This window comes from Temnothorax longispinosus, chromosome 6, assembly GCF_030848805.1.
Source record: "Temnothorax longispinosus isolate EJ_2023e chromosome 6, Tlon_JGU_v1, whole genome shotgun sequence".
Classification (NCBI taxonomy): domain Eukaryota; kingdom Metazoa; phylum Arthropoda; class Insecta; order Hymenoptera; family Formicidae; genus Temnothorax; species Temnothorax longispinosus.
This window is the reverse complement of record NC_092363.1, coordinates 6,241,401-6,268,029: the sequence shown is the minus strand read 5'-3', so window position 1 is coordinate 6,268,029 and position 26,629 is coordinate 6,241,401. Positions and strand designations below refer to the sequence as shown.

At 47.4% G+C, this 26,629-nt stretch overlaps 1 protein-coding gene across 2 annotated transcripts in view; it reads left to right on the top strand.

The window, feature by feature from the left end:
• LOC139814379 (N-acetylglucosamine-6-sulfatase) overlaps positions 1-26,020 on the top strand; it is a 33,787-nt gene extending 7,767 nt beyond the window's left edge. The window contains exon 10 of one of the 2 annotated variants that reach the window (XM_071780602.1): positions 25,771-26,020. In XM_071780602.1, coding sequence (XP_071636703.1) covers positions 25,771-25,865 — 95 coding nt within the window. In that variant the 3' untranslated portion in view covers positions 25,866-26,020. Of the gene's footprint in view, positions 1-22,372; positions 23,364-25,770 lie in introns of those variants that run through there. The other variant, XM_071780601.1, reaches the window with a different exon arrangement.
• Positions 26,021-26,629: the final 609 nt, after the last annotated feature.

The window sequence follows — 26,629 nt, the reverse complement described above, 5'->3', positions numbered from 1 at the left end:
ACTTATATCGCAGGGAGAATTACAAAAGGGATCGATCTATCTTGAAAAGATCGCCGGACGATGGTATACGGGTCTTCTAAAAAAAGATTTACATATATTAAACACATATCATACAAATTTAACGTAAGAATATACTTAGCGTGATGCTTTAATTTAAGAAAAAATAGTGTTTGTTTTTTAGTTGCTATTTTTATGTCCTGTTAATAAGCCATTCTTGATATACATTTGATCGCCGAATGTCAATCTGTCGATTGTTACCTAATGGTATTATATAATCATAATATTATATAATAATTATAATATTATGTAATGTTAAAACGATTTGGCGATCTGCGTCGTTATCGCGATAACAGCTGCAAGATATCTCGGTCTCGTTCTTTTTAAGATCGAAAATTCGTTCGTCGGACGCATTAAAAACTAAGCAATTTACAATCTCGAGTTTCCCGGTGATCTGTCTTCAAATGGCGCCCCTTGTTATTCGATAATTAGCCGTTCCCTCTTTCGGTGTAACCCCGGCGCGAAGCGAAGCGTGTCCTCTGATTTTCCTTTGGCCGACTCGCGCCTTCTCCTCTCTGCGACTTCCACTTGGAGACCGGCAATGTGGAAAATGCGAATTTACTGTAAATTAGTGAATTGGAAAATAACGGGGTGGAAGCGCTTCTTTCCTGACGGACCTCACAACGATCGCGCTGAACGCGTAACAAGATCCGAGACCATAAATCATAATTGCTGAAACGGCGAAATTATCAGAGTCTGTCTTAAACAGTCGGCGACAAGTAGGAATCTTCAAAAACAGCTCACCTGAAATTTTTTACTTAAAAGGATATAAATCTAGGCTGTTAAAAGATGAAAATACGGGAAATAGATAGTAGTAATTATAGAGAAATATGAGAAATAAATTCCTCTTTCTAAGCTACAAGCAGTAATTTTTTGACATTTGACTTTAAAAGCAATATTAATATATAATTATAATTGTAATTATACCTTCTTTGCTGTTTTCTATTTTCTGTATTCTTCACTTTTAGTAGCATAGATTTATGTTATCATTCTCTTAATTGAAAATTTTTCTGAACCGTTTTTATCGAAGATACGCGCATGCTAAAGTTCAAGGAAGCTGATTTTCACGCTACCACGTGCTTATTCGTGCGCGGCGCGTTAAACGACGCATTGATTCCGCCATCAGCTAATTATAGCCTTACCTAATTTTCCGCGTGCACGATACTAAAAGGGGGCAAGGGAGGGGGGGGGTCTTTAATTACCGATCCATTTCTGCATAAATGCGCCGCGGAACGCCGGCCCCGCCGCCGCCCGGCGATGAAACTCGCATTACCGGTGCCGGCTTATACGAACTACAGTAGTCTAATCAAACACGGAGCTATTAACCGGGTCAACATTTCGAGTTTGGGGGTACTTAGTGCCAAAGACTTCGCGGTACCTATGTCAATGACGGCGCGCACGCACACGGATACGCGCGCACTCGTCGTGGAGTACTATACCAAACGGCGAACGAGTAGCAATGCGGCCGTGTCGGGCGGCCTTAAATAAATATCTAATGTGCCCAACCCCCGGCTGAAACCCCCCTCCGGCCGGTCCCCGCCAATATTGTTTTAGGCACGGCGGGGCACGGCGAGCCGAGTTTTGTAACTTGAGAAACGAGCGCGACTCGCGTGCAGAAGCGGCGAGAGAAGACGGCATAATAGCTAGGTGTTCGAAGATCTCGTCAAGTACTTAAGCTCGCGGATGCTGCTGCTGCTGCTGCTGCTACTGCTGCGCCAGTATACCGGTGCTTTCCTCGAGATTTAGAGTATATAGATTCACCCGAAAGAAAAATATCGGGACCCCGATAGGGCTGGAGGGTGTAATCGTCTGCATTTCGCGAAATAAGCTTCAAAGATAACAGACGGGAAGAACGTATTTTCTCCCGTAATTGTTGCAATAATATACCTATTGATGTGTACAGTAATTTTTATATCATAATATACATTTATTTATTTGTTTATTTTAATATTCAGCTTTAAACATATTTGCGATCAATAATATTTATATCCCGGTTCTGCTAAGAACACAGATGTGTGTAAATCGGGAGAATAAGTTCCCATTTCACCTGGTTATTTCCACGAGCAAAGATCGATCGCGAAGGTGTTTAAAGCGGAATGTTGAAAAATTACTAGAGAGGCGAGATTAAGGTTCGAGGAAAATCTACTCGGATATGGTCAAGAGATTTGTAAATAAAAATACGGAGAACCCGGGGGGATATCCTGTATACGTAATCGTATGTGTTCTACTCCGTTTTTCTCACACTCCACAAGCTCTTTTTCGCCTCTCGTAGCTCGCAGCTGCTACTTCCGTAGCTGTCCGTTTGCCGCGGAAAGTGCCACTTTGTTTGCGGAAAGTGCTTTTTCAAAGAAAATCATGCGGACGTAATACGCGTAATGCCGCTCGCTCGGAACACCATCTCCCTTCTTCAGGATGGTGCCCCCTTAAAGTCCAGTAAAAATGTCGCGCTTCTTCGCACGCGCCTCTGTCATTGACATTATCACTCTGAGATGCCGCTCTGACTAATTTCTGATTAGGAAATTAGTCAGAGCGGCATCTCAGAGTGATAATGTCAATGACAGAGAAAATATCTGCGGCTCGATACCGCGTTTCCTCGTTCTTCCTTTTTTTCCACCGCCGGTCAGCGTTTAAAATTAATTAAATAATTAATTAAGAGTAGAAAGCTTGCCCCCTTCCCCCCTCGTCTTCTCTTCTTCTCTCTGCCGTCTCCTTCCGTTCGTTTCCCTCACGCTCGCCTTCCGCACGCTTCTCTCGCGTCGCCCCACCGACCCCTCCGCCCCGCTAACTCATAATTGCGCTCGCCTCTCTCGCTGCACCGTCGTACCCTTTTGCCCGGCGCTACCCTTATTACCGTGTCGCAGCTCGGTTAACGCGAGCGGGTTAATGAACAGCTCGGGCAAATATAGAATTTCTCATAAAAACTACAAATTACTGCTACCGCGGGTTGTTCGTAGCGAGCAACGGCTACAGCGCGGCGTAGCTACGCGCGTTCCCGTTTTTTTTTCCGCTCCCGCGAAAATTATACAACGCGGGTATAATACGGTGAGAATAGGGAATAATAAAATCACACCGTCCGCGCGCGCACTTTGAAGATTGTGCCAGCGCCGTCGCCGCTGCCGCCACCATCACCGCGATTTCCCGAAAGGCTGAGTTTCGCGGCGGATAATACGGCGGGTTAAAAAAAAAATCCGCCCGAAAAAGAGAGGGAACCGAGCGCTGCGTCGGAGCGCAAAAAAAAAGCGTGCGTTTCGACGGAGAACTCGTTAATTGAAAAGGAAGTGGTCCGTACGTGCTGGTCCGAAACACAATCGCGGTTCTCTGTGTGTGTGCGCGCGCGCGCGGTCAAACCGCGCGAGAGACAGCCGTTTAATTATGTTCGACGACGGCGAGAGTCTCGATGGATAAGACAATTCCCGAATCCGTTCGAGATATCTGCTCGATGGTCCAGCGCACACGCGCGATATTCACGCGCAGCGCGCGCGTACCAACACATACATACGTACCGTGCTCACCCACGAACACGCATATTCCACCGTCGTTGCTCCGCATTATATTATTACACTCGTGCTGCTGTTTGTCAGCTTAAAACCGGGAGCCATTAGCAGGTATTATTTTAGCCGTGATCCACTGTTAACGCGGAACAATGGCGCCGGCACGGTCGACGTCCCACGATATTAAATGAAGCGAAGTGATACATTTCGTAGGGGGATGGGAGAGCGGGCAAATAGGGACGGCGTCGCGGGGGGGCACAGGCGTTGCGACGGGCGGGGGATGGTGGGCCGAGGGAGAGAAAACCCGGGGCTCTCTCTCGCTCGCTCTCTCTCAACACCGAGAGACCGAGATGAGGCTGGGCTTCCGCGCACGCGGAACTGGGACGGGGGGGAGTGGTAAGACGGGGCTCGTCGCGTATTACGTTACGCCTCTGGCCTGTGTAAATACCGCAGCGCTGTAATCTAGAGTTAATGGTGCTCTAGTGACGCGAGTATCTATCGAGAGCACTATCGTCCCTCTCTTTCTCTCTCTCTCTCTCTCTCTCTCTCTCTCTCTCTCTCTCTCTCTCTCTCTCTCTCCCGCGTATAACTTGCAGCCCTTCGGGAGTCCCGCGGCGCGCGAAGCGAGAGAGAAGTCTTCCGGCGCGGCCGCGCCGCGGACGGGGGCTTTGCTTAATGATGTCCGGGAGCTACGCTTAAATTTCATTTCGCGCACACGGCTCTCTCCTTTATGCCGGCTTTAGCTGGAGCTGATTCACCTGGAACTTCCCAGTTGGTCTTTCCCCGGTGGTTACGAGCTCGCGCGGAAATTAGTTCGGGAGATATATGTCCGGGGATATGCGCGGCCACGGATGTAAAACGACGCCGGTGATAACATTTTCTATCGGCTCTTATCCGTCGACGATTACGGTAATTGGCGGAAGAAACTAAAGAGATAGGGGGATGCAAAGTAGAACGAGTAGAGAGCAATGACGCGACCAACGACGACACGAACTCCTCGGAATTCAGAATCACGATTGAAGAGAGAAATCGAGGGAATATATAATTATCCGTCTTTCGTTTATTTCACGCGACAAACCTCCTCCGATTTTTCCCGAGGTATCGCGTATCAACGTTCTTTATCTCTCTACGACTTTTCTCGTTCATAAATCTCGGATGGATTTGATATGCAGCCCGTGATTTGATTATCTCCGGCGCATCGATCCGGCGCGGCGTGGAGATGAGCCTGCGAGCGCAGATAGTAATCTGGCGAGAAGCCGGTTCTGGGCCGCGCGCTATATTATGCATATCGTTATCTGTAATAGGGACACTGTCGCTGACAGCGCAATTATCGCGCCGTCTCGCGCGCGCCTCTCCTTCTCGACGTCGGCGGAAGCGACGCTTCACGCTCCGCATCAGGCGACGACGAGAGATCATCCAGCGTGATCAAAACCCTTTCATCCACCATCGTTAAACCTTCAATTATCGCGCGAATACACGCCCCGATCGTGGAGAAAACACCACCACCTTCAGAGAGAAAGAATTCCGAGCCGTGCGAGCGTCCGAAACGCATCTCAAAATCTTCGAATTGTTCTTCAGCCTCGGATTCTCGCGTTAAGCTGATGGAACATCGTTTTCGCGCTTGATGAATCTCGCCGACGGCTCTGATCGTCGGGTTCTCTTTCCTTCCCCCCCCCCCGACATGCGTATTAAGTTAATCGTCCTAATTAAATGGCAGCCTTCGGCGAGGGGGAGGAGAGTGGGGTGTTTGAGGTGGCCGGGGTGAGTTACTGAGGGGGTGAGATCAAACGGCAAAAAACACGACGGGTGAGAAGCGCGCGTGTTACGCGCTCACGCTTACGCGGACGCGCGCACCTGTCAGAGATCAGAGTGTAATCGCGAAAATCAAAGAAACCGTGGCCAACGGCGCGGAGAGACGCGGGACACATATGTATATATTTGCAGCGAGTGACAGCCAGAGAGTGAGAGTGAGAGAGGGAAAGAGGAAGAGGGAGAGAGTGAGAGAGAGAGATTTTGAGGGCGTTACTAGGCAGGAAGCCATTTTGGGGATCAGTACTTTTGATTAATGAACCGCCGGAGAGTGTGTATACGTTCTTGGGCTTTGTCGGCGGGAATAATAAACGGGAATCCTTGTTGGAGTATCAAATAGGAATCAGCTCTCGCGTCGGATAATCGATTAATAGTGGTCCGGATAATGCGTGCATACGTCGTATGTGTATACACCGGATGCGCGATGCCCTGCCGCCGCACCGAGAGAGCTTCCGTAATTTCCTATCCGTCCTATCTGCGCTCCTCTTTTGTCTCTCTCTCTCTCTCTCACGTTTGACTCCGTTTGACATTTTTCAAATATTCTTAAACTGCTTAAACTGTTCGATTAACCCTCGAATTGCTCTTTAATGTTTTACCGCGCCGCGAGAGCAAGTTTCACGTGCGAGGGACAACACGGGCATCAATTTCTACGCAAAGTAAGGGAAAAAATAAGAAGCTCGTTTGCTTAAAGATCAACGAAGAAAACTAGATTAGGGGTGGAACATATTTATTTCAAGTTTTCGATTCAAGATAGTCTCGAGAGAATATTAGAAAGAACGTCCTATCGAAGAACAATCTACGATGTAAAATTCATGTATTCTGCGTCGCTTTTAAATAATAAAATTATATTGTTCTCAATTTTCTTAGTATTAAATTCTCTTCGCGATTTGCTTTACGCGATATATAAAATAATAAATAATAACAATAATGCTGTTCCTTCGGCGTTATATCGCGAAAATATAAAAACACTATTTTACTTGTCGTAAAGCTCATTTTAGACAATCTATAATTTGCATCAGAGTTCAGAACAGAATTCTATTTTATGTGCCGTGTAAATACATTTGATGTGTGTGAATCAGAATTCATACCTATATATAAAATATATATTAAAATACACACATAAAGCACATGAAAATTACGAACAAAATTTTATCCTGAAATCTGACGCGAATTATAGATCGTCTATAGTTGGCTTTATACGATTGTTAATTATGTAACGTATAAAATGCTCTGGTGTTTACCGAGGGCAAGCTGCTTTTCGCTTGAAAATATCGGCGGATTCTCGCAGTGACGGCGAGTAATAAAATCGAGAGGCGGCCGCTTTTCGGGGAGGAACGTCCGGGGGAGGAAGGGTGGCGCGAGGCGTATCGGGAAGGGTGCGTATACCTATAACGTGTATACGAGGACGCGTATACGGAGACGCGTTTTAAAACCTTAAATTCATATCTTCTGCGACGGCTGGCGAAAGCCAGCCTGATACACAGTGACAACTTCCGGAATAGCCGGCAGCCCCCCGGCGTCGTCGCGGATGCGATTGGCCGTCTCCGGAGATGGTGGGTGTGGCCCCCACAGCCAGACCGGTAACCATCATCCCTCTTGTCGCCGACACTTCGCGGAGTGAGTCCCCTCTACTTTCCCATCTCACCCGGGCGAAACGTACGGCTTACCCGCTAAACGAATCCTCTCCCGACCCCCGAGCGCACACGGCACGGAGGGGGAAGAAGACTCCGAAGACGTCCTTGGAGGGGAAGATGAAGACGGATGAACGGAGGGAACGCGGGGAAAGGGCCTATCCGTGTCAAGGGACACGGATAATCGGCTGTCGTTACTGTCCTGCTCGTAACGACGTATATACGCATCCGAATGCGAAACTCTCCGAAAGGACTGTGTCGTCGCCGGAAACGAAGCCGTTTGTCTCCGATTTTATGAGAAGGCGACAAGGAGAAGGGGGAGAGAGATGGAGAGAGAAGATGAGGCGAAAGTCACGGACGGCAGGAATAAAACTGAGAAATTGGGCGACGATTCGTAAGTAGCTCAAGCCTCGTAACTGATAAAAAGGAGAGACTGCTTCGAATTTCCGATGTTCCTCTCCCTAGATTAAGTTTTTCATTTGGATTCCAAGTAAGATTTTTCTCGATAGCGAAAGAAAGCCGCAACGACCGACTCGATCTCCTTATAAATGTCCTTAAGTGTTAACGAAGCATCGCTGGTTTGGGAGGGAACATGAGATACCGCTTATTTTAGCTAAAACAACTATTCTAAAAGCGTAAACATGCTGCAAGCTTCATAGAATTGATCCACTTCTCGAGACAACCAACAACTGAGAGGATCATTTTGCGAGCTATAAGGACAGCCTTGCGAAAAACATTCCCTTAAATGTTTAGGAACATAGATTTAACAGATTATCAGGCAAATTTCTTTTCTACGCTGTAGCGATTTGAACAATTTCCCGTTCTTCCAGTCTGTCTTTTGATGGTCTGTTGATTCGAAAAATGAAAATAATCTTGTTTCCCATCCGGTTCCACCTGAGGGAACAAGGCCCGGCATTGAGAGCGCTATCTTTGCATTTAGATTAACGTATCGCTGTTTAATCCAAATAACCCAAAACGTGTGTGGTTAAGAGATTTCCTACGCCTTTTCCGCGAGCCGAAAGAAACCGGAGATAAAGAATGGAGCGACAACGCGCCGACGACGTCGGATTCGCTTCTCTTAAGGGTACGAAATATATCGACAGTGCGGAAAATATACGTAACATAGAGTACAGATTTTCAGTTCTGTCAGTACGTTTCGGAACGTACCTAATACATACCCTTGGAATCGCGAAGGCATTCCTGCGAATAATTCTGCCAGCGATACCTGAGGACGGTTAATAGATTTCGTGGGAATGATACCTCCTGATCCCGATAATGCCTTCTCGCAACGGCGTTTCCCGGCGCGTCCGCCAAGGGTTCGAAGCCGCGAACCTCGGAAGGCGAGCCGATCCTTCCCGCCCGAGTAAGGAGTCTCCTTCCCGCGCGTCCCCCGTGATCTGGACCCGATCCTCCCCGTCGCGGGCAAAATCCGTCGGGATTTCACGCGTCGCGTCGCATTATCGAATCCTGTGTCGAGTTTAGACGGATTAGAACGCGCCGAAGTAGGTTCCGCCTCGGAGCCGGACGCGCCCCGCGCTCGGAGAGGTACCCTCCTTATCCTTATTATTTTTATACGCCGTATGCGAATGCGGTACCCGGTGAAACACCCTGTTTCTTTCATGTCGCGTAACCTCTTATTCTGTATAGTCCACAGAGCCGAGTAAATGTTATCCGAGGAATGTCGACGAAAACGTCTTAAATTACAATTTTAAAATGTCCTCTTTTGGGCGTCTCCGCGACGTCATTCGATATTCGCGGCGATTCGTGGGCAAATATGAGGCTCGTAAAGAGATCGCGTCGAGCCGGAACTCTTCATCGCCGGGAGAAAAATCAAGCGGGAAAGTAATCGGGCGCGTATATATCGGGGGCGGCGAAGATTCCCTCCCGAGATAGGATGGGAGGATGGAGAAGGGGGGGAGGGAGGGAACGATGGTGTCGTTTCGCGGTAATTCGATCCACGCGCCGTCACGTGACCCAAGTGTACTTCCGTCCGAAGCGAGGGTGACTTGCGGCGCGGTGGAGCGGCGCTATCATGGCGCGGCTCTCTCCCGAGGTTCGTGCAGCTGACGGCTCAATTATCTCAGCGAGGGTCTCACACAGTCACGCCTGCGATCTACGTGCCTATCCCCTCGGATAGCCGCTCGGCTCTCGCCGGTCCCGGGAACTCAAGAGAGAATGCGATAGAGAGAGAGAGAAAGAGAGAGAGAGAGAGCAGTCGCGCAACCCCAAGCCCATTGTCCTCCAGCTATTAACCGCCCGCCTCCTTCGTAACCGAATGAAGGACTCATTGCCTTCGAATGCTTTGACTCCTGTCAGGCGATCGGTGCTAGTGACTGCTCCGTTGCGTCCGCCTTATTGCCGGCTAATCTCCTTCCAAGTTTGTTCTCGCGACACCACGAGGCTCGACTGCGCGCAGCAGTCTCGGGAGAGCGGTAGATCGACGAGGAAATTTATCGAAATTGAAAATGATTAAAATTAAACTATGATATATAGAGGCTCTGAATCAAATGAATTTCAGAGGAAAATATAAAGTTATCGGGCTATGGAGTCTAATGTATTAAATTCGGTAACCAAGTTTTCAATAGTATATTGTCAAAACATATATGTGTAATCTATACTATACATATAAACTTTATTATTGAATTGATATTTACAACGTTTCGTGATCGCGGTTTAAATATAAGTCTCTGCACGGTGGATTTTATTAGCTCTAATCGCGCCAAGTACACATCGTATTTTCGAAATCATGGAAAATACATTTCTAAAAATATTTTCGAAAATTGTTCCGTGTTAATTAAATTGGAACAGATATAAATGTAAGTGCGCGAATCGCTTATCGCCTATTACTCATATCGTGCAGGTCGTTGCCGCGGAATATCGCGGTTCCGTCGTGTTACTGACTCGGCGAAAGGTCAAATAACGCGTTTCCCGTGACGGTGTTTCCTATTAGCAACCGTAGTGTCTTAAATTCAAGGTGTGTGCTCGGTGAACCATTAAGTTAATTGAAACCGGGAACTTAGCATTCGCTTCTCCTTATGACGCACCGGTAATGTCACCATTAACGGACGCTCCTTATCCTGCGAAAGACAAAGATTTTACGTGAAAGCAATTTTTAAAAGTATCCTTCACGCAAAGAGAGAGCAACCGCGTAGAATTTTCCTCATATCCGTTCCCGTTCGCACGTCCCTAAATTCGTAGAACCGTCAAATATGAGAGTGTATACCATAAATTAAGTAGAATTTAGTAGTAACGAGAAAGAGATACCGCGCGAGAGCGTCGTCGTCGCTCGAGAAAGGATTCCTCGGCCTTCCTCGACCGGAATGTTTTCTTCGTTTGAGTTTCTTCAATGCGCTAATGGAAATGAAATCCCTTAGGATGAAGACTACGGATCCCGACAAAGGCGGGTTCAACCAACCCTAAGGGCGAATCTCACCCCTGGCGTTACCTGCCCACGCCCTTGCTCCGTCGCGTCATTTGATTATATGAAAACTGCGAGAACATAATGAGAGCCCTCGGACCCCGGACTTGCTCGTTATCCGCGACTTAATCAACTTATCGATTAACGTTATCGCGTGCTATCTCGGCAGTCGATTTTAAACGAGAAACGCCGCCGTCGAAGTGACATCGGCCAAGGATGTCCCGAAAAGGAATATAACTTAAGTCGCGACAAGTCAATCATATTCAGCGAATTTTATTCCGAATTAATTTCCATACTTTATAAATACTGAAATACGATTATCAGTAACGTGAGAAATACAGTTTTAATTCGTACGAATATTGATAATGTTGATAAAATTTTCGGTTAATGACAGTTTAATAAAGGCGCCTCGTACCTCTAAGCGCGAATGCTAAAATCGCATCGCCATTTCTTTCAAGACGTACATTTTCACAGTCGATTCACGGGGGAGGGGGGGGGGGAGTTGCGACCGTCCTCTCGCGGTTATCCACCGTCGCGTTCTTTGCCATTTTGTCGTTGGCTGCATGGAAAAAACAATCTGCGCGAATGGAATCGCACTCGTTAGCCTATAAACAACGGCTGAGCGAAGAAGGAACGAAGGGAAAAAGGAGGAAGTCGCTTTCCGCTTGCCGGGTTGCCTGCTTTGCCGTGTTGCAGTGTTGTGTCTCGGGTGAGGTTGCTCACGGCTCCCTTGTTACGCGTCGTCGTCGTCTCGTTATGCACGAATGAGCGTAAAGTTACGCGCAGCGAGAGGTACCGTGTACGACGCTCTCTTTGACAAAAACCGATTTTTTGAAGCTAAGAAAGAGTAAAGGGGGTACCGGGGGTGCGCTGTCGCGAGGAACTATCTTATTCGCGGGGAAACTATTGCGAGACTGTTTCATCTGAGGAACGAGTCTTGGTGCGTTGAATCGTATAGATCCCGCCCGACACTAAATAACATCTCATATAAACGAAGATAAAATTTTTTCAAGCTGCTTCTGCAAATAACATCTATTTATCTCGCAAAATTTACTTGTACGCTGTAAACAGTTTTGTAAATTAAATCTGTCCTTATTATAGTGTCAAATTTGACAGAATCTCGAAAATTCTATTAATTCATCGACAATTCTTGAAGAAAGTCAATAGAATAATAGCTATTTATTGAATCTTTCTTATCGTTTTAGATTACTGATAATAATGTCAAAGTATGCAAACAGGAAAATAAAGTGCCAGTGTTTTTAAGTATGGACTATGTTGAGTAAAATAAATTGTAAATCGTGATGCGACATGGAGACCCGCTAATCTTCGCCGGTATTCCCGAGTTAATTCTCACGGAGAACGACGCGAAAGAGAGACGAGAGGCTAAAGATTAGAGGGAAACGAGAGAGGAGCGGTACATAAAACGTGACGATGTCGCCAGGGAAGCCGACGCGACGGTATCGATAAGAGCATCGTCGTTGACATCGGCGACGGAAGCACCGCGCCGATGGAGGAGAAACTCGCGGAATCGGAATCGCTCGTCCGTGTCGTTTCGTCGTATTGAATCAGTTTTCCCGGGGGGAGCAATAAAACACAGTCGGAATGCCGCGTTTCAATCGTCTCGCATTGTGAGGCCGGAGGGAGGTTCGAGACGACGACGCGAGACGCGACGCACGCCAAAAGTGCCTTCGCGTTTGTACGTTGTACATACAATCTCTCTCTCTCTCTCTCTCTCTTTATCATGTGTGCCCCGCCAGCAGCCGGAGCAGCTTCCCTTTGTCGGAGATGCGCGCCTCCTCCGTCCTTTCACCCTTCCTTCGCCTTTCCACCCTCCTCCCCTTCCGCGCGACGCGAAAATAACAAGCTCGGAATACTCCTCGCTGCAGGGATAGTAATTTGCAATTTTATTGAATTTCAACGTGACGTTCCCGATATTGGTATTGCCTTTTTTTTGTCGTCGGAATACGAAGTTAATGCCGCGGTACCATAATGCTGAGTATAATTGCGCGATGATCTCAGATGATGAGATGCGAAGTATGTATATGCTGGGAGAAAATGGTAGATATCTGGATACTCGGTTCAATGGATTAAAAGCTAAGCTACGCTACGCTATTCTATAAATTATTCTATTTTAGGCAAGAAAAAAGCGTTGTTTCGAATCGAAATTCGACGATCGAGATTGCCGATCGACGTCGAGACGATGAGAGGGCGAGCCGGTCAGATTCGATGAGTTAACGATCGCCAGGTTATTGTCACATGTACACGTATCCGCGTACACACGCACTACCGGAAACCATTCGTCCTAGCAGTGGCACGGAGTGTGTAAACACCCGCGGACCCCGAGAGCCCAGTCTCTCTCTCTCTCGGTACGAGGTTACGAGGGTGCACGGAGGACGGAAGGGTGGTGGTAGCGGTGGCGGTGGCGGCGGCGACGGCGGCGACGGCGGCGGCTGCGGCGGCGGAGACCAGGGGGTTGATTTTCGTTCGGGGATGTGGTAACGTACAGACCGGGTGCAGAAATCGTGTGGGTTTCTATCCCCGCGGGCTATATCCCCGGAATCAGCTGCCAGATTATTCTATTACCGCGTATCAACATGGGGTTTGTTTGATCTGAAAACACGGGCCCGCCACATTGTTTCACCCAGATAAAGAATTTAACGTCGGGTAATTAAAAGGACTTCCCTCCTTCCTCCCTCCCCCCCCCATCTCCTTCTCCGTCGTCCTTCTCCATCTCCGCCTTCTCTTACGCGCGGTACGCGGAGCGGAACGCGGCGGAAGCCGGAAGACACGCCGCGCCGGTGAGACTCGCGGTCTTTAATTTTCTTCCGACTCGTCTCCGATGGTTTGTCGCGCGCAAATCCCTCCTGGGGACGTTTCGAACCACTTCGCGGCACGAACTTGGAGCACTCGCCTATGGCAGTATGCATCACGCGGTTGTTCGCCTCGTGACACGCTCGAATTTTTGCTCCGCCGAAAATCTGATCGATAGAAAGAGCCAATTTTAATCTTTTAGACACACGTCTCAGAAATCTTTCAGGCTAAACAAAATCCACGAAGACTGAGACGCATAAAGATTCTTGAGAACAACGAACACTTGAATTATTTAGAATCTAAAGTCTGCTAGATATAAAAAAAGGATGAACACAGGTACCGACAATATGGGTTGATTATTATTCATCCGAGAAAAGTAAGTTTTTAATTTTTTTAAATGTATAATAAATTTATATAAAAATGATTAATTACAAATGGTAAAAAGATATTAAAAACATATTTTTATTAAAAATAAATTTATTAAAAATATATTATAAAAACGTGTTTTTTTACCACTCGCACACGCAGACAACGGAAAAAAATAGCTGGACATTTCGTAGTCTTGTTCGATCTTGTTAAAGTTAAACGGAGAATTATACACCCTTTTTCTCATCACGATTGAGATACGGTCGCAGCGCGGTCCTCGCCGCGGGATCTTGACGGGATCCTCGGCAAGATAAGAAAGCGGCCATTGGACTAATGCCGTCGCCGTGGCGTGTTGCGTCTCGCTTTTACGCGGATGATTAAATTCTATATCGAAAATGAATCGTTGAATTATTGACTAGTTTAGTGTGCGTTTTGTGTAACCGGCATTCGCCCTTGTTTAAGCAACGCTTTATTATATATTTAACCGCAACAAATTCATACTCGCCTCCCTTTTCCGCCGGCGATATTACGATAATTTAATTATTGTAATATTATCGAACTCTATCGCGACTGCGCATTAGTAATGACGTACAAATAATTCCGCCACCACCGCTGCCGTTACAATATATGCGCGGCGTGTGTAGGGCAAAATAGCTTAATTCGTTCGCACCGGTGCGGCCTTTGTTATTTCCTCGAATAATATTACGGCTCGTTTGTAAATTCAATACGTCGACTTTTTAACTCCTCGCCGACTGTGTGTCGAGTGCCATCGATCGCGGCTCGTTTCCCGGCGTTCAACAATCATCGCCGTTATGGCCGCCCATCCGCATGGGTATCGTGCCCCCGTCCGCCCTCCCCCTCCCCCTCACTCCCCCCCCCCCGGACGCGGCCCCTTCCCGTAACTTACACCTTTCCAATTGCGTAATTCTAAAGAGATCTACTTTGCGCGATATCGCGCGAGAGGGAAAAATTCAACGTCGCTATATATCATTTAACGCGATAATGATTTTTTTTAAACATTGAACTTAACAGCGCCCGTCGTAAAGTCCGAGCAACAAATTAACTCGTTTTCTTCGTGAGAAAAATGTAATTGATATGAAGATAATGCTAAACCAAGAACTTATTTTTCTCAGCTGGATATTGATCATCTCATCTTATCAACGTCTCTTTTTTCCAACTCTGTATAATGTTTTGCAGTGAAATTATTTTTTAAGCGGAATTTCTACAGAGGATTTTGAAAGATTCTCATTTAATTCCAATTTTCAATTGAGAAAAGATTGAGAAAGCATTTTGTTCCGGGTATAACGCGATTTTTTGACAGTGTTTTAATTTTACAAAGCGTTAGAATAATTGATGCAATTGGTCGACTCGTCGATGTTTCTTTTTCTTTTTGTTACTTAGACGCGGCATCGGTCTAAAGTAATAACTCGGGAAACTTCGAGCATTTCGAAAAGGAACGCGGTGTCCATTGCACAGGTGTCGCGTCGCGGGACGTTGAGCGTGGCGGAAATTGTCAGCGGCAAAATTACGGGCGACGGTCGATTCATCGACGTCGAAACAATAACAATCGGCGTTTGCCCGACGATGCGGTAATTAAAATAAAATTAATTGGATTGCCCGCGCGCGCACTCGCGGCCGAATCTTTCGAAGGAGATGACTGCACAGCCGTAGGGGTGTTTTGTGCGTTATTGCATATAATGCACTGTTTATTTTGCACTCTCTCTCTCTCTCCCTCGCCGCTCATTCCCACCCCCTCCCCCCTGCTTTCCGATCCTCCTTTCGGAACAAGTATATATTATACATGAATACGTAGGTATATGTACATGTTATGCGTACGGGCAATCCGCTTCTCCTCTCTTCACCCCTCGGGACCGCGAGCCCCCCCGGAACCCTCGATACGTATTTACGCGATCTTTATATAACAATTTTGATCAGTTTACGAGAAAATATCTGTTCAGCTGTGCATCAAAAATACGAAAGAGAGCGTTGAATGTACGAGCCTTGTAATTATCAAGATTTGTTTTGTCAACACGATGGGAAATGGGATAGTTGCATGCGAATTTCCTGACGGGTAAACCTCGAAGTTTCCGTAACGGTAGGAGTGGTATAGGACAATAATTATCCCTCGCGGCCGATCGTGATTACCTCCGCTTTAAATAGCGGTCGGGGGACTTGACGATTCCTACGGATCGGCTGTCGGAGTCCTCGACGTGCGGCTCGAGGAACCCCCGTACGCAATAAATCGATCGCGATAATTCATTGATGTGTATGCGTGCTCCCGTGGTTTAGCCGCGCGGCGCGGCGCGACGCGGCGCGCAAGCAAGCAATCAATCAATCCGTCCCCCGCGAAGTTTACGTCTTCGGAGTGTCTCCGTGAACCTTCCATTAAATTTTCACCGGGAATTGTCCTGATCTTCGACTCGTCCCCCTTCTCTCCTTTCTTCGGCGAGCTTCCCTTCCTCGGGAGAACTTCTCCCGCGGAGACGTGACGCGGCCGGAGTCCGACGGCCGAGGATCAGACTGATTCTCGAATTCCACTTCGACTTTGTTCGATGCCCGGGATTCCCACGGGATATTCTCCGGCCATCCGCGCGAGAAAGCTCCCCCGTCGTACCACGAGGAAAATCGGCGAGAGCCGTCGTCCGTCGTTTCGATAGTGTATTTCCGTTCGACGTCAAAATACTCCGCAGAATGCCGGCAATACCGCGGCGTTAACGGCGGCAGATGCCCGTTTCTCAGCCGCCGAGAAACGAAATACCACGGTACCCTTCCGGTCCGTGCCCTTTACACGTTGCCCGATTCATTCGGCGTTAAAAACTTTACGGCGCGCTCTCTCGCGCAAAACCGCCTCGCTTTGACCGTCGGCGAAACGCAAACCTGCAAACAAGCGCGTACAAAAGCCGCCGGATATTAATTTCGACCGGCGCAACATACGTATTTTCCTTCGGTTTTTACAAGTTGTTACCCCGTTTTTTTTTTCGCCTAACGCATATCGGGGCCAAGCTCGGATAAGCGATTTTCGTCGAATATCGAAAGCTCGAGCCGCAACTTTCATTCGTTCAACCACAGAGAACGTTAGTGAAAAATAAAATGAATTTTTGCGCCTTAAGCTATAATCTATAGAAGTAATAGTACCGGTTAACATTGCAATATAACTATACATGCCCAAATGTACATGTTTCAAATGTGGCAATATTTGAAATAGGGGATTGAAATATTATTTTCATGACTTTTCGACCAGAGCGCTCGGAAGTATTTCGCGGTCGAGCGATTCGGATGTTTCGAACTTTAATCTTAAGCTGCTCGGATCTTTCGGGTCTGACGGCGTAAACGCGTCTAGAAAGACGGCAGAGAGAGAGAGAGAGAGAGAGAGTGTCTATAAAGCTCTTTTCGGCGCCGAGAAACGATCTCGGCACTTCCGCCGAGATCGCGAAATCGCGAGGCCGCGACGGCGCGGCGCGGTGCGGCGCGACTTTGCCGCATTCAAAATACGATTTATTTGTTCGTCATCCGTGCACGAGCGGGGCTCCCAAATCCAATAATGATTTGAACACCGGGCGGGCCGGTACGATCGTACGGTTTCGCGTTATTTCGGTCGCGCGCGGCGGCGGTATCGCGCGCGCGCCCCCCGTAATTTTATAAACACTTTGAAAATCTTGCGTCACCGGCGGGCTTCGCGCGTTCGAGATTGCCTGCCTGTCGTTCCTAGGGCTTCGTCTGCGCCGGCAGTAAAATAATTACAAAATCGTACGCGAAACGAAACGAGGATAAATCGAGGCTGCGCGGTTCCCCTCTCCTCCCCCCTCGCCTCATCGGTCCCCCCGCCCGGTATTTTTTCAGCTTCAGGAAGCCGTCCGCGTTTCTCTCGAGGAGCCCTCCTGTGTCCCTTCGCGCAGTCTTCCAAGGGCCCTATACAAATTCGAACCAGCCATTTTCGAGTGTTTGCCCCCTCTCCTTTTTCTCTCACTTCGAATCCGGATCACATCCGAGCGGATTTGTTTCAAAAGAAGTCCCATTGGAAGATACAATAGACTACGTTTGGATCCTCAATTGTTGCCCGTAATAATATTATCGTAAATTCATAATTACGTGCATATGTTTCTTTTTTTTATTAAGGGTATATCAAGCGGATCTGAATCATTGACATAAAGAGGATATATATCTAAATCATAGGTAGCTCTCTACTCTACGTATATATACGTATTGTGTGAATCTGTCTCTGTTGCATGAATATATGTTTGCATATATCTCTGTATAAACGTATCTAGATGTTCAATTGGATTGCCGCGTGCGTAATATCAAGAATGCAAAGTTCACGTACTCGCACGGCGGTTATGTCAAAATTGCAAACGCGTGGTATTTTACATCGACATTAACATCTCCGTTGCACCGGCAACGGCACATTTCAAGTCTCAAAAGTCTGAATACATACGTTGAATTAGCCAAGTGGACACGCGCAAAAAGATATGAGTCCCCGCTACCGCATCCCTTAGCAAAACTTAACCGCGTAATCTTATAATTAAAAAAATTATGCCGTAAGATCGTTTTAATCTACATTCGCTGAACCATGGCGGAACCGGAGACGCAAACCGAGGATGAGACGGTAACCAGCGAAATCTTGGGGGAGGCTAAGACGGAGACCGACACCGATGTAACGGAAGTCGCGACGATCGAGAGCGGTGATGAAATATCTACCAAATACACCGATTACGAAAGCGAAATGAAGCTTAGGAAGGAGAGATTTTGGATTGACAAGGGGTGGGCTTATGGAATGAAACTACAAGGGACACGCGAGACTCCTCTTGCTCAATCGCGAACGTTATCTTGCATCTAGACAGACTGATGAACGAAGCATCGCGCAGATACGCGGAATTGCGGTTGAAGCCTGAGCAGGAGATAGCGTTGGACGTTGCGAGACTACCTGACGCGGAAGCCGTCGAGACGACACTTCCGCTTCGCGAGTATCTTCCGCTCGGCGGTTTCCAGCTTGAGCATAAGACTAGGACGACCGTTGGACCAGATCGACGCAGGAGAACGCGAATCTGGAGAAGCATGAGAGGGAAACAGCCGGTTAGAAACGGCGCAGTTACAATTGCGCTCGAATTATTCCCCATTTAACTTAATTCACGTATTTCTGATGATGTTTCTTTATCATATCCCTGCGAAAGTAAAGTCTCAGTAAGATATGTGTAACGATTGTGCGAAGATCGTGCGTTGTTCACCTTATTTATTTATTTCTCTGCGGATGCGCGCACGATGTCCCTTGCAATACGAATTTACGATATTTTCGATAGACTAGAATATTTCGGAGGAAACCGAAAGAAGGATGGAAAAGGCGCAGTGATGTTTTTCCCCGCGACCCGCCGGACGAGGAGTTTCTTTTGCGCGAGCAGAAGAGCGACTTCGCTAATCGCAAGGAGCTGGGCCATGCACGCGCGCCCATATCGCGTCCGGAATCGAGGCAGAAGTTAATGGTAGATCGCTCGGCTGGCAAACGTCTCGGTTTGGTAGACGGTGAATATGTCATCCTGGAGCTGCCGTTCGATCGTGTCTACGCCAATGTGGTTCTTCACGGGCAAAAGGGTATGCATGCTCGAGAGATGTACCCGTCTCGAGAGCGCAGGAACACTTGGAAGTTCTGTTTCTATCAAGCGATCGTGGCACTGTTAGCGAAAACTCAGCTAAGGTATCAATATGTGTCGAAGCAAGATAATTGAGACGGTAACATAAAGTATTTTAATTTCTTTTCGACGCGATTTGACAATTTTTATCTTTACTTTCACTTAGTTTATTTTAAAGAATTAAATTATTTAGATTCTCTCTATCAATTCAAGATTTGCTTCTTCTACTTGAGATTTGTTTGGAGAGAAAACTCTCGTGAAGGTAAAGGAATAAGCGTGTGTAATTTCCGCGTGACGTAATTGTAACATCTCGCGTTGGAAGAATGAAAATTCGGCTGTGCTGTACTTTCACGAGAGTCAGGATCCAGTCTGAGTTGTCATCTTTTTTTAGAAAAAATAAAAAGTGACGTTATCCTTATGATAATGATACAATACAGATACAAATACGTATCGAGCGACAATATCGATTACATCTACGACCATGCCTGGATGCTTTACACCCACATCGGCACGATCAACGTGAAGGCGAGGCAACGGCTGGACGACGTCGTTGTGTACAACTATAAATACAGCGTCGAGATAGAGTTGATCGACAAAATGGAAGATGTCGTGGCGCGGGACTTCGATGTCTTCCACAAGGAGAATGGCCTGAAGAAGAGGATTCCGTTAACCAGGAAGGATCCTCTGCGTGTCAAGGTGGAACTCGGTTGCGAGAAGGTGACGGATTCCGGATACGTGTCCGCGCACGAAAGCATGAAACACTTCGAGGAGTGGCTCCTCAAACTGATAGCGCAGTATCGCGATTGCATATTGCGCACGACCAGGTTCTCGCTGGCGTTCTGGCAGGACGGCCTTTTCTGGTACGTGTACAATCCCTATCGGTGCGACGAGTACGGGATGTGGGACGAATGGGGTTGCGGCGCCTGCATCGTGAAGTTCTGCTCCGCGGACTCGTTACGGAGACACCTGATGATCCTCATGCTGAGATGCCACGCCGAGGTGGCGTACGAGCGAGATAAAGATTTCTCCGATATCGGCGAAGACGAGCTGTACGTTCGTTTCGACGTTCAGCTCTTTCACGTGACTTTCCACTGCTGTCAGCTGGACAATCCAAAGTTACTGCAACGGCGCGTGTCCAAGCAGCCGCGACGCGTCGACGACGATCCGTCGTATTCGCTCGAGATCGAGGACCTGGAGGACGAGACCGATCGTGAGGAAGAGGACGAGGAGGGCGATCAGAGAGAGCCGAGGGAGAGAGCTACGTGGCTGAGGCGTTGCCGGGTGACGACCTGGGGCAAATACGCGCCCGCGGACCGAGAGAGGCCAGACTCGGCCGAGATCACTGCCGCTGACAAAGCGAGATGGCATCAGTACTACGTGGAGGAACCCAACAGACTGTTCTCCCTGTGGGGCGACGTACACCCTACCGACGATATGTTCGACGAGGCAAACCGCGGCATGCAGGCGTACGCCTGTTACGTGGTGTGCGCCGGCATGACCATGATCACGGCGCCGGAATACTGGAGCCCGAACATTCTCGACGCGATCGTCATGTGCGGAGATCGTTATTACACGCGTAGCAAGCACGAGGCCGAGCTCAAGTCGGTCGACGACAGGTACGGTGCTGCGAGTCGCTCGTTCAAGTATCTCTCCGATCGCTTCGAGATCGGCGAGATTCTGTTCGAGGCTCGGATGCTGCCGGCCGTTCGCGGCAGATTGTACGGCGAGTCGAGCGAGTGTCTGTGGAGAATGTTGGAGCGAGTGTTCTCGAGCTACAACTTCGCCGTACTGACGTGCGAGAGCGCCTGTCTGGGCCTCTTCAAGTTCTGCGGAGCGTACTACATGTGCGACGTGAATTCGTTCGGCCCGCCGCTCTTCCGATACGGCCACGGCGCCGCGTATCTGCTGAGAGCCACGTCCTTCCGGAAATTCGTGACGGTCCTGGTGTTGACCGTCGGCTCACCCGACCGCAGCCGATTCAGCCTGAATCCCATCGAGATCCTCAGGATTGTCGAAATGGACACCGAGTCTCGTGCGAAGACGCGCGAGAGAAGACACCGTTTCCCGAAAATGCCGGGAAAATTGCCGAGATTCGCGTCCGATGGGCAAAAGAAGAGGAGAATGAAAAAGTAGAAAATCCGAACGTAATATATCATAATCGCGTGTAACAATCGAAGATGATAATCGAGGATTCGGTTAAAAGAAGCTATAAGTGTGAAAAATAAAGAATAAAAAATAAATTTTTTAAATTCCATTTTAGACAAAATTTAAAATAAAATTAAGCATTATTCATATTGAAGCAATTATTGATACAATTGACTCTCCTCCACGCCTTCCAAGCTCTCTTTTCCTGTATTCGAAAGTTTTAAATGCGACCGTTTCAAAATTCCTAAACGATCGATGGGGCTTTAATATTTATGCGTGGAATATCGAAGCTCCGTGTAAACGTTTATATAAACGAGAATGTATTTTCCACAACAGCGAAGCGATTTCAATAAGAAAATATTGTTGTAAAACCGGGTTGCGCTCCGGGAATAAAAATAAGCGTGGAGAAAGAGTGTCGTGGGATTTAAATTTCTCGCTATCTAAATGGACACCTCGCTGCGCACTTATATGTAAATCGGAGAATCTCCAATAAAGGTATCGCATTGGAGGAAAATTGATACTGCTCTCTACAGATTAGACTGAAGGTCAAAATCAGTCGCGAAAAATTCGAGATCGATGAAGTGAAATAGATTTAGCTCGATTTAATTTCGATCTATTAATTAGATTGTGAATCAAGAAATAAAACGTGCATTTAAGTCAAAGTAACGACAAAGTAAGATGGAAGACGGACGAAATTAACTTTATAAATTAATTTTATAATCAATTTTACTCTCAAAGAGATAATTAGAGTGGAAACGAAAGGAAATTCGCAGCGACTCGGTTATTATCGCGATTTCCGAATATTTGACTAGAATATATACATGCAACGTTACATATGTATCCCGTGTAGCATCATGAGGCTACAAGATTCATTTTCCTAACGCAAAGAAGATATACCTTTCGCGGATGCATCGTAACGCGCGCAAGAGGGACCAGAAACACCGCACCTCGTGTCTCGATGCAATAATTTATTTCGGTATTGTACACATTCATCGTTAGTCATATTTACAATGGTATTTACAGCGCAGTCACGTATGTACATGCCCGTACACGTCGTCGATAAGAGCGCGAAAGCACCGGGCCGTCTTCCATCGTCCTCCTCGACCTCCTCGATTTACCGATGGGCGAGACCGCCGCGTCTCGTCGTCACCACGGCCGCACTACGCTACCTCGAGGTCGGAGCTGTCCGTGTCCTGCTCGAGCTTCTGCTGATGCTGCTGCTGCTGTTGCTGCTGCCTGGTTAGCCCCAGACGATCGCCTACCATCACCGTCGTCGCAGCCCCGCCGTCGTCGGTGCGCTGACGCTGCTCCAGCTGCAGCTTCCGGATGCGGTCTTGCTCCTCCCGCTTCTGCTTCCGCCACTTGGCGCGACGATTCTTGAACCATACCTGAAATGACAATTCAACGTGCCGTTCAGAGAGACTCGTGTAAATTAACCGTTCATTCGGGGAAGTTAAAGTCCAGCGATTCTCTTTCGGACGATTAAAAACGTATAACATTTTCCCTTTGTGTTTAGACACGGCTGATTTCTACAAACTTTATCTTTAAATTAGTAAGGAGGCGAGAAAAGTTAAATATTGCGAGAAGCCGCGTTATATATATTGTTTAGAATTCGATTGTAATTCGAGCAAGAGTATTATAGGGAGTAGATGGGAAGATCAAGTTGCTTGTGAAAGCAACATTACCAAATGAAGGATTAAATAGGATTTATTTTGTCTGCGGGTAAAAGTGTAGTTAGATTGATGTAAAAGGTTTTTTTTCAATCAAGCTTTGCATTAAATAAAACTAGAATTCTTTAAAAAGAGGATTGAAAAATTTCTCTCGAGATAAAAAAAAGTGTATACTGGCCCATGGCGGTAAATTTGTTTCGTTTTTTTGCTCAAAATTTATTTTCAACTTTATTTGTTATAAGATATAACAAACCTTTTGCACCAATCTAATGAAAAATAATGAATAAAGTTTATTGATGCTTACTTTTACAGTCACAGAACAAATTATAAGAGATATCTATATCTATAAATAAATATATAAATATAATTACGTTTTTTTTTTTTCAAAAATGAAGACGCGATGCCATCAATTTTTTGTTAATTGAAGTGATCGTTTATCAAAGACCAGTCTTTGAGCGATACAAATATAGTTGAGAAATATATATAATGCTTTCTAAATCGTGTGATTACACGAGACACATCAACACGCGTGCTGCGAGATATCATTTAACGAAGTAAGAAAAGACGCGTGAGAGACATCAAACGAACATTCCCGCCGTACTCGCGGGACACACATTTGTCCCTCACGCCTGTCTGAATCAATCCGAATGAAAACCGACAATCAATATTCAACCCCCTACTCGCTCGTTCGTTTTGCTGCATTAGCCATTGTAATAGCTTAACCCTCGTTCACTTTGAAGAGTTCTCTCAGCTCGAGGACGCCGGATCCCGCGAGATGCGAAATTAAATCGCGTGACGATCGCGCGACACGGTGGATCAAGACGCCTTGTTGTCGCAAAATTTTAATGACAGCGGTGTCATGAGCGCTATAATTGATCAATCAGTGTTGCGCACGCTGATTTTTTTTTCCTCCGAACAAAGTGTGGGAGCACCGATAATTTCCGAGCTGTTGTTTTTCCTTGCTTCGGGATCCTCGGGATCCCAAGTCGAGTCGACGTGATCTTGGAAGCACACAAAACAGTGCCTTAGGTTTCTCACTCCCCCCCCCGCCCTCCTCCCCTTTCCTTCCTTCCCGCGGGTCGACCTGTTTCTAGCTCTTTCTTTGTCCTCTCTCCCCGTGCTCCCTCCATCGGGCGCACCAAGAGTCGCTATTCTACTAATTCTGTGCAAACACCGTGGACTCTCGCTCCGAGAGGCGGCCCCGGGTACCAGACACGCAGGTATATGTTGTTCCCGTCTTTAAACAACTCTCGAGACTCCGGGGACCTTTCTTTGGCAAAGCCGACGCGACGCGGGTGGTCCCACGCGAGTGTCAATGATTCTCAGAGTCCGTGATCGCTCGACGGAATTGTCGTCGGTCCGGGGATTTCGTTTCGGGTGTCGAACGAATTTTACGCAACTCGTCCGCAATCTTCATCTTCGCGATTCCGTGTTTTCGAGACCATCCGAGATATGGATACTTTACTTTTAGAGTAATCGCCCACGAGACTTAAGTCTATTAATTGGGCACTATTCATTTGAGCGTTGAAAGTCGGCTCTAACATATTTTAATATACGAGAAATCACTAATGACGATTTGATAAGTCTTCAAATTGATAGAAAGCGAACGCGTTGAAGTGTACAAAACTGTATAAAAGGATCCTGCTTTCAGCCGCGATGCTGTGTAAAAATCACAGAAATCACAATATGTCGCTCGTCGCCAGATTGAGAAGCTAGATCGTTAATTACTGGAAAAATAACGCTCGATCGACGACACAATGAGGTTATTGAAAGGTAAATTTATACGAAATTAACGCTACGCGGAAACCGCGCGTTCTCTCTCTCTCTCTCTCTCTCTCTCTCTCTCTCTTGTCTGCGGAGAGTACACCACTTTAGAGATTATAATTTGCATGACGCGCGTATACGCGCTATCCGGCACGCGTGTGCGTGCGAACGAGAGCGCGCGCGCGCGCGCGAGCGTATGTATAATTGAAGTAAACACATTATCGCTAAAGCTTTTAATCTAGCATGCAACTTGTTAGCTCAAGTCGACCGAGGCCCCGATAAATACCCACCGCGGTAAATTTTAATGACCGCGTTAAAATATTATGGGCTTTTATGCATTAGGACGACAAACACAGGCCGTTCCATCCCACTCAGGAACGGCGGCGGCGGCGGCGACGGCGCGTAGTTTGCCGACATTACATTACAAATTGTGCGTGCGGACCCGGGCCATCCGGACGGTCAATGTTTGTCGATCCGAAATCCAATATTCCGTTCACGGCTCGAGAAAGTAATTTGTCATCGGCAGGCGGCTTAAGCCCGCCGCCTCTGCGCGATGTAACTTCGCTGCCGTTTGGTACCTCGAAACGGTAGCCGGTCTTCTCGGTTTTTAGAAACCGACCGTGGACGAACGGAAGCCCGTAATTGTCAACACACGCTATTTTCTTTCTTATCGTTCTGCTGTTCCGGCTAAACCGGCGTTTCGCAACGTGGTCGATCTCGTTTCGCGATCGACGCGACGGGAGGAACGTCCTCGACTGTGATTTTAACGACTAGACACGACTCTCGCTTCAATTCGGGTGTATTTTAATTTTTTGAACTCGAAATTTTATTGTAAGCTGATTAACGTGATACTAATGAATCGTGATGACTTATCAATGTCGCGTAAAATTGATTCTTCGTCGAAGATTTAGTCATTAAAACAAAGAGAATTCAAACGAGAATAATAGACTGTAAGATTCGACTAACCTCGATCCTTTCTTCCTTGAGGTCGACCTGGAGGGCCAGCTGTTCCCGCAGGAGCACGTCGGGATAATGTGTCTTGTCGAAGGTGGCTTCCAATTGTTCCAGTTGCTCCTCCGTGAAGATCGTTCGATGACGACGTTTCCTCTTCGCCATCGGGCCCATTCCCGGATTGTTGGGATTTATCTGGTAGGGATGACCGGTGTGATAGAAGGCCGGCTGTCCATGAAGGGAAACGCCGGCGGCGGCCATCGCCGCCACGTATCCTCCGGGATACAATCCCGGATATGCCGCGGCTGAAATTCGAAAATGACAAACATAGGATGATAAAAGCTCGCCCCGGCTATTTTGAAAATTCGCTACGAGTTCCATCGAGCTACATCCCGAGCCCGTCCGAAATGACAATAAAGATTATCCGCGCGGCGGCCGCAAACGCGGCCATTTGAACTTTGCGCCGGCATTAAAGATTCAAACGTCCATTCTCGCGGTCGCGATTATAACATTTGGGGGAGGACTTGGGGATCGATTGTGCGACGAGCGATAATTGTAACAATCGCGGTAATTCGGCCACTAAATCGACGGGATTGACAAAAGGATTACATCCTTTGCGGTAGCAAAGGTCAATCCCGATAACTCGCGATCGGCGATCAGCGATCGGCGTTTCCAATGGTTCTCCCGGATCGGAAAGTTAACGGATGGACGGTCGGAGGCCCGAGGAACGTCGCGATACTATACGAATATTACGAATACTCGCGGACCCCATTCACACCGCATGCGCTCGGGATAAAGAGGTCGCCCGGCGCCCCCGTCCCGGGGGACGTTTTACTTTAAAATCTCGAAGAAAGCTGCTTAAACGCGACGTTGCGTATGAAAATGCGGGGACGGT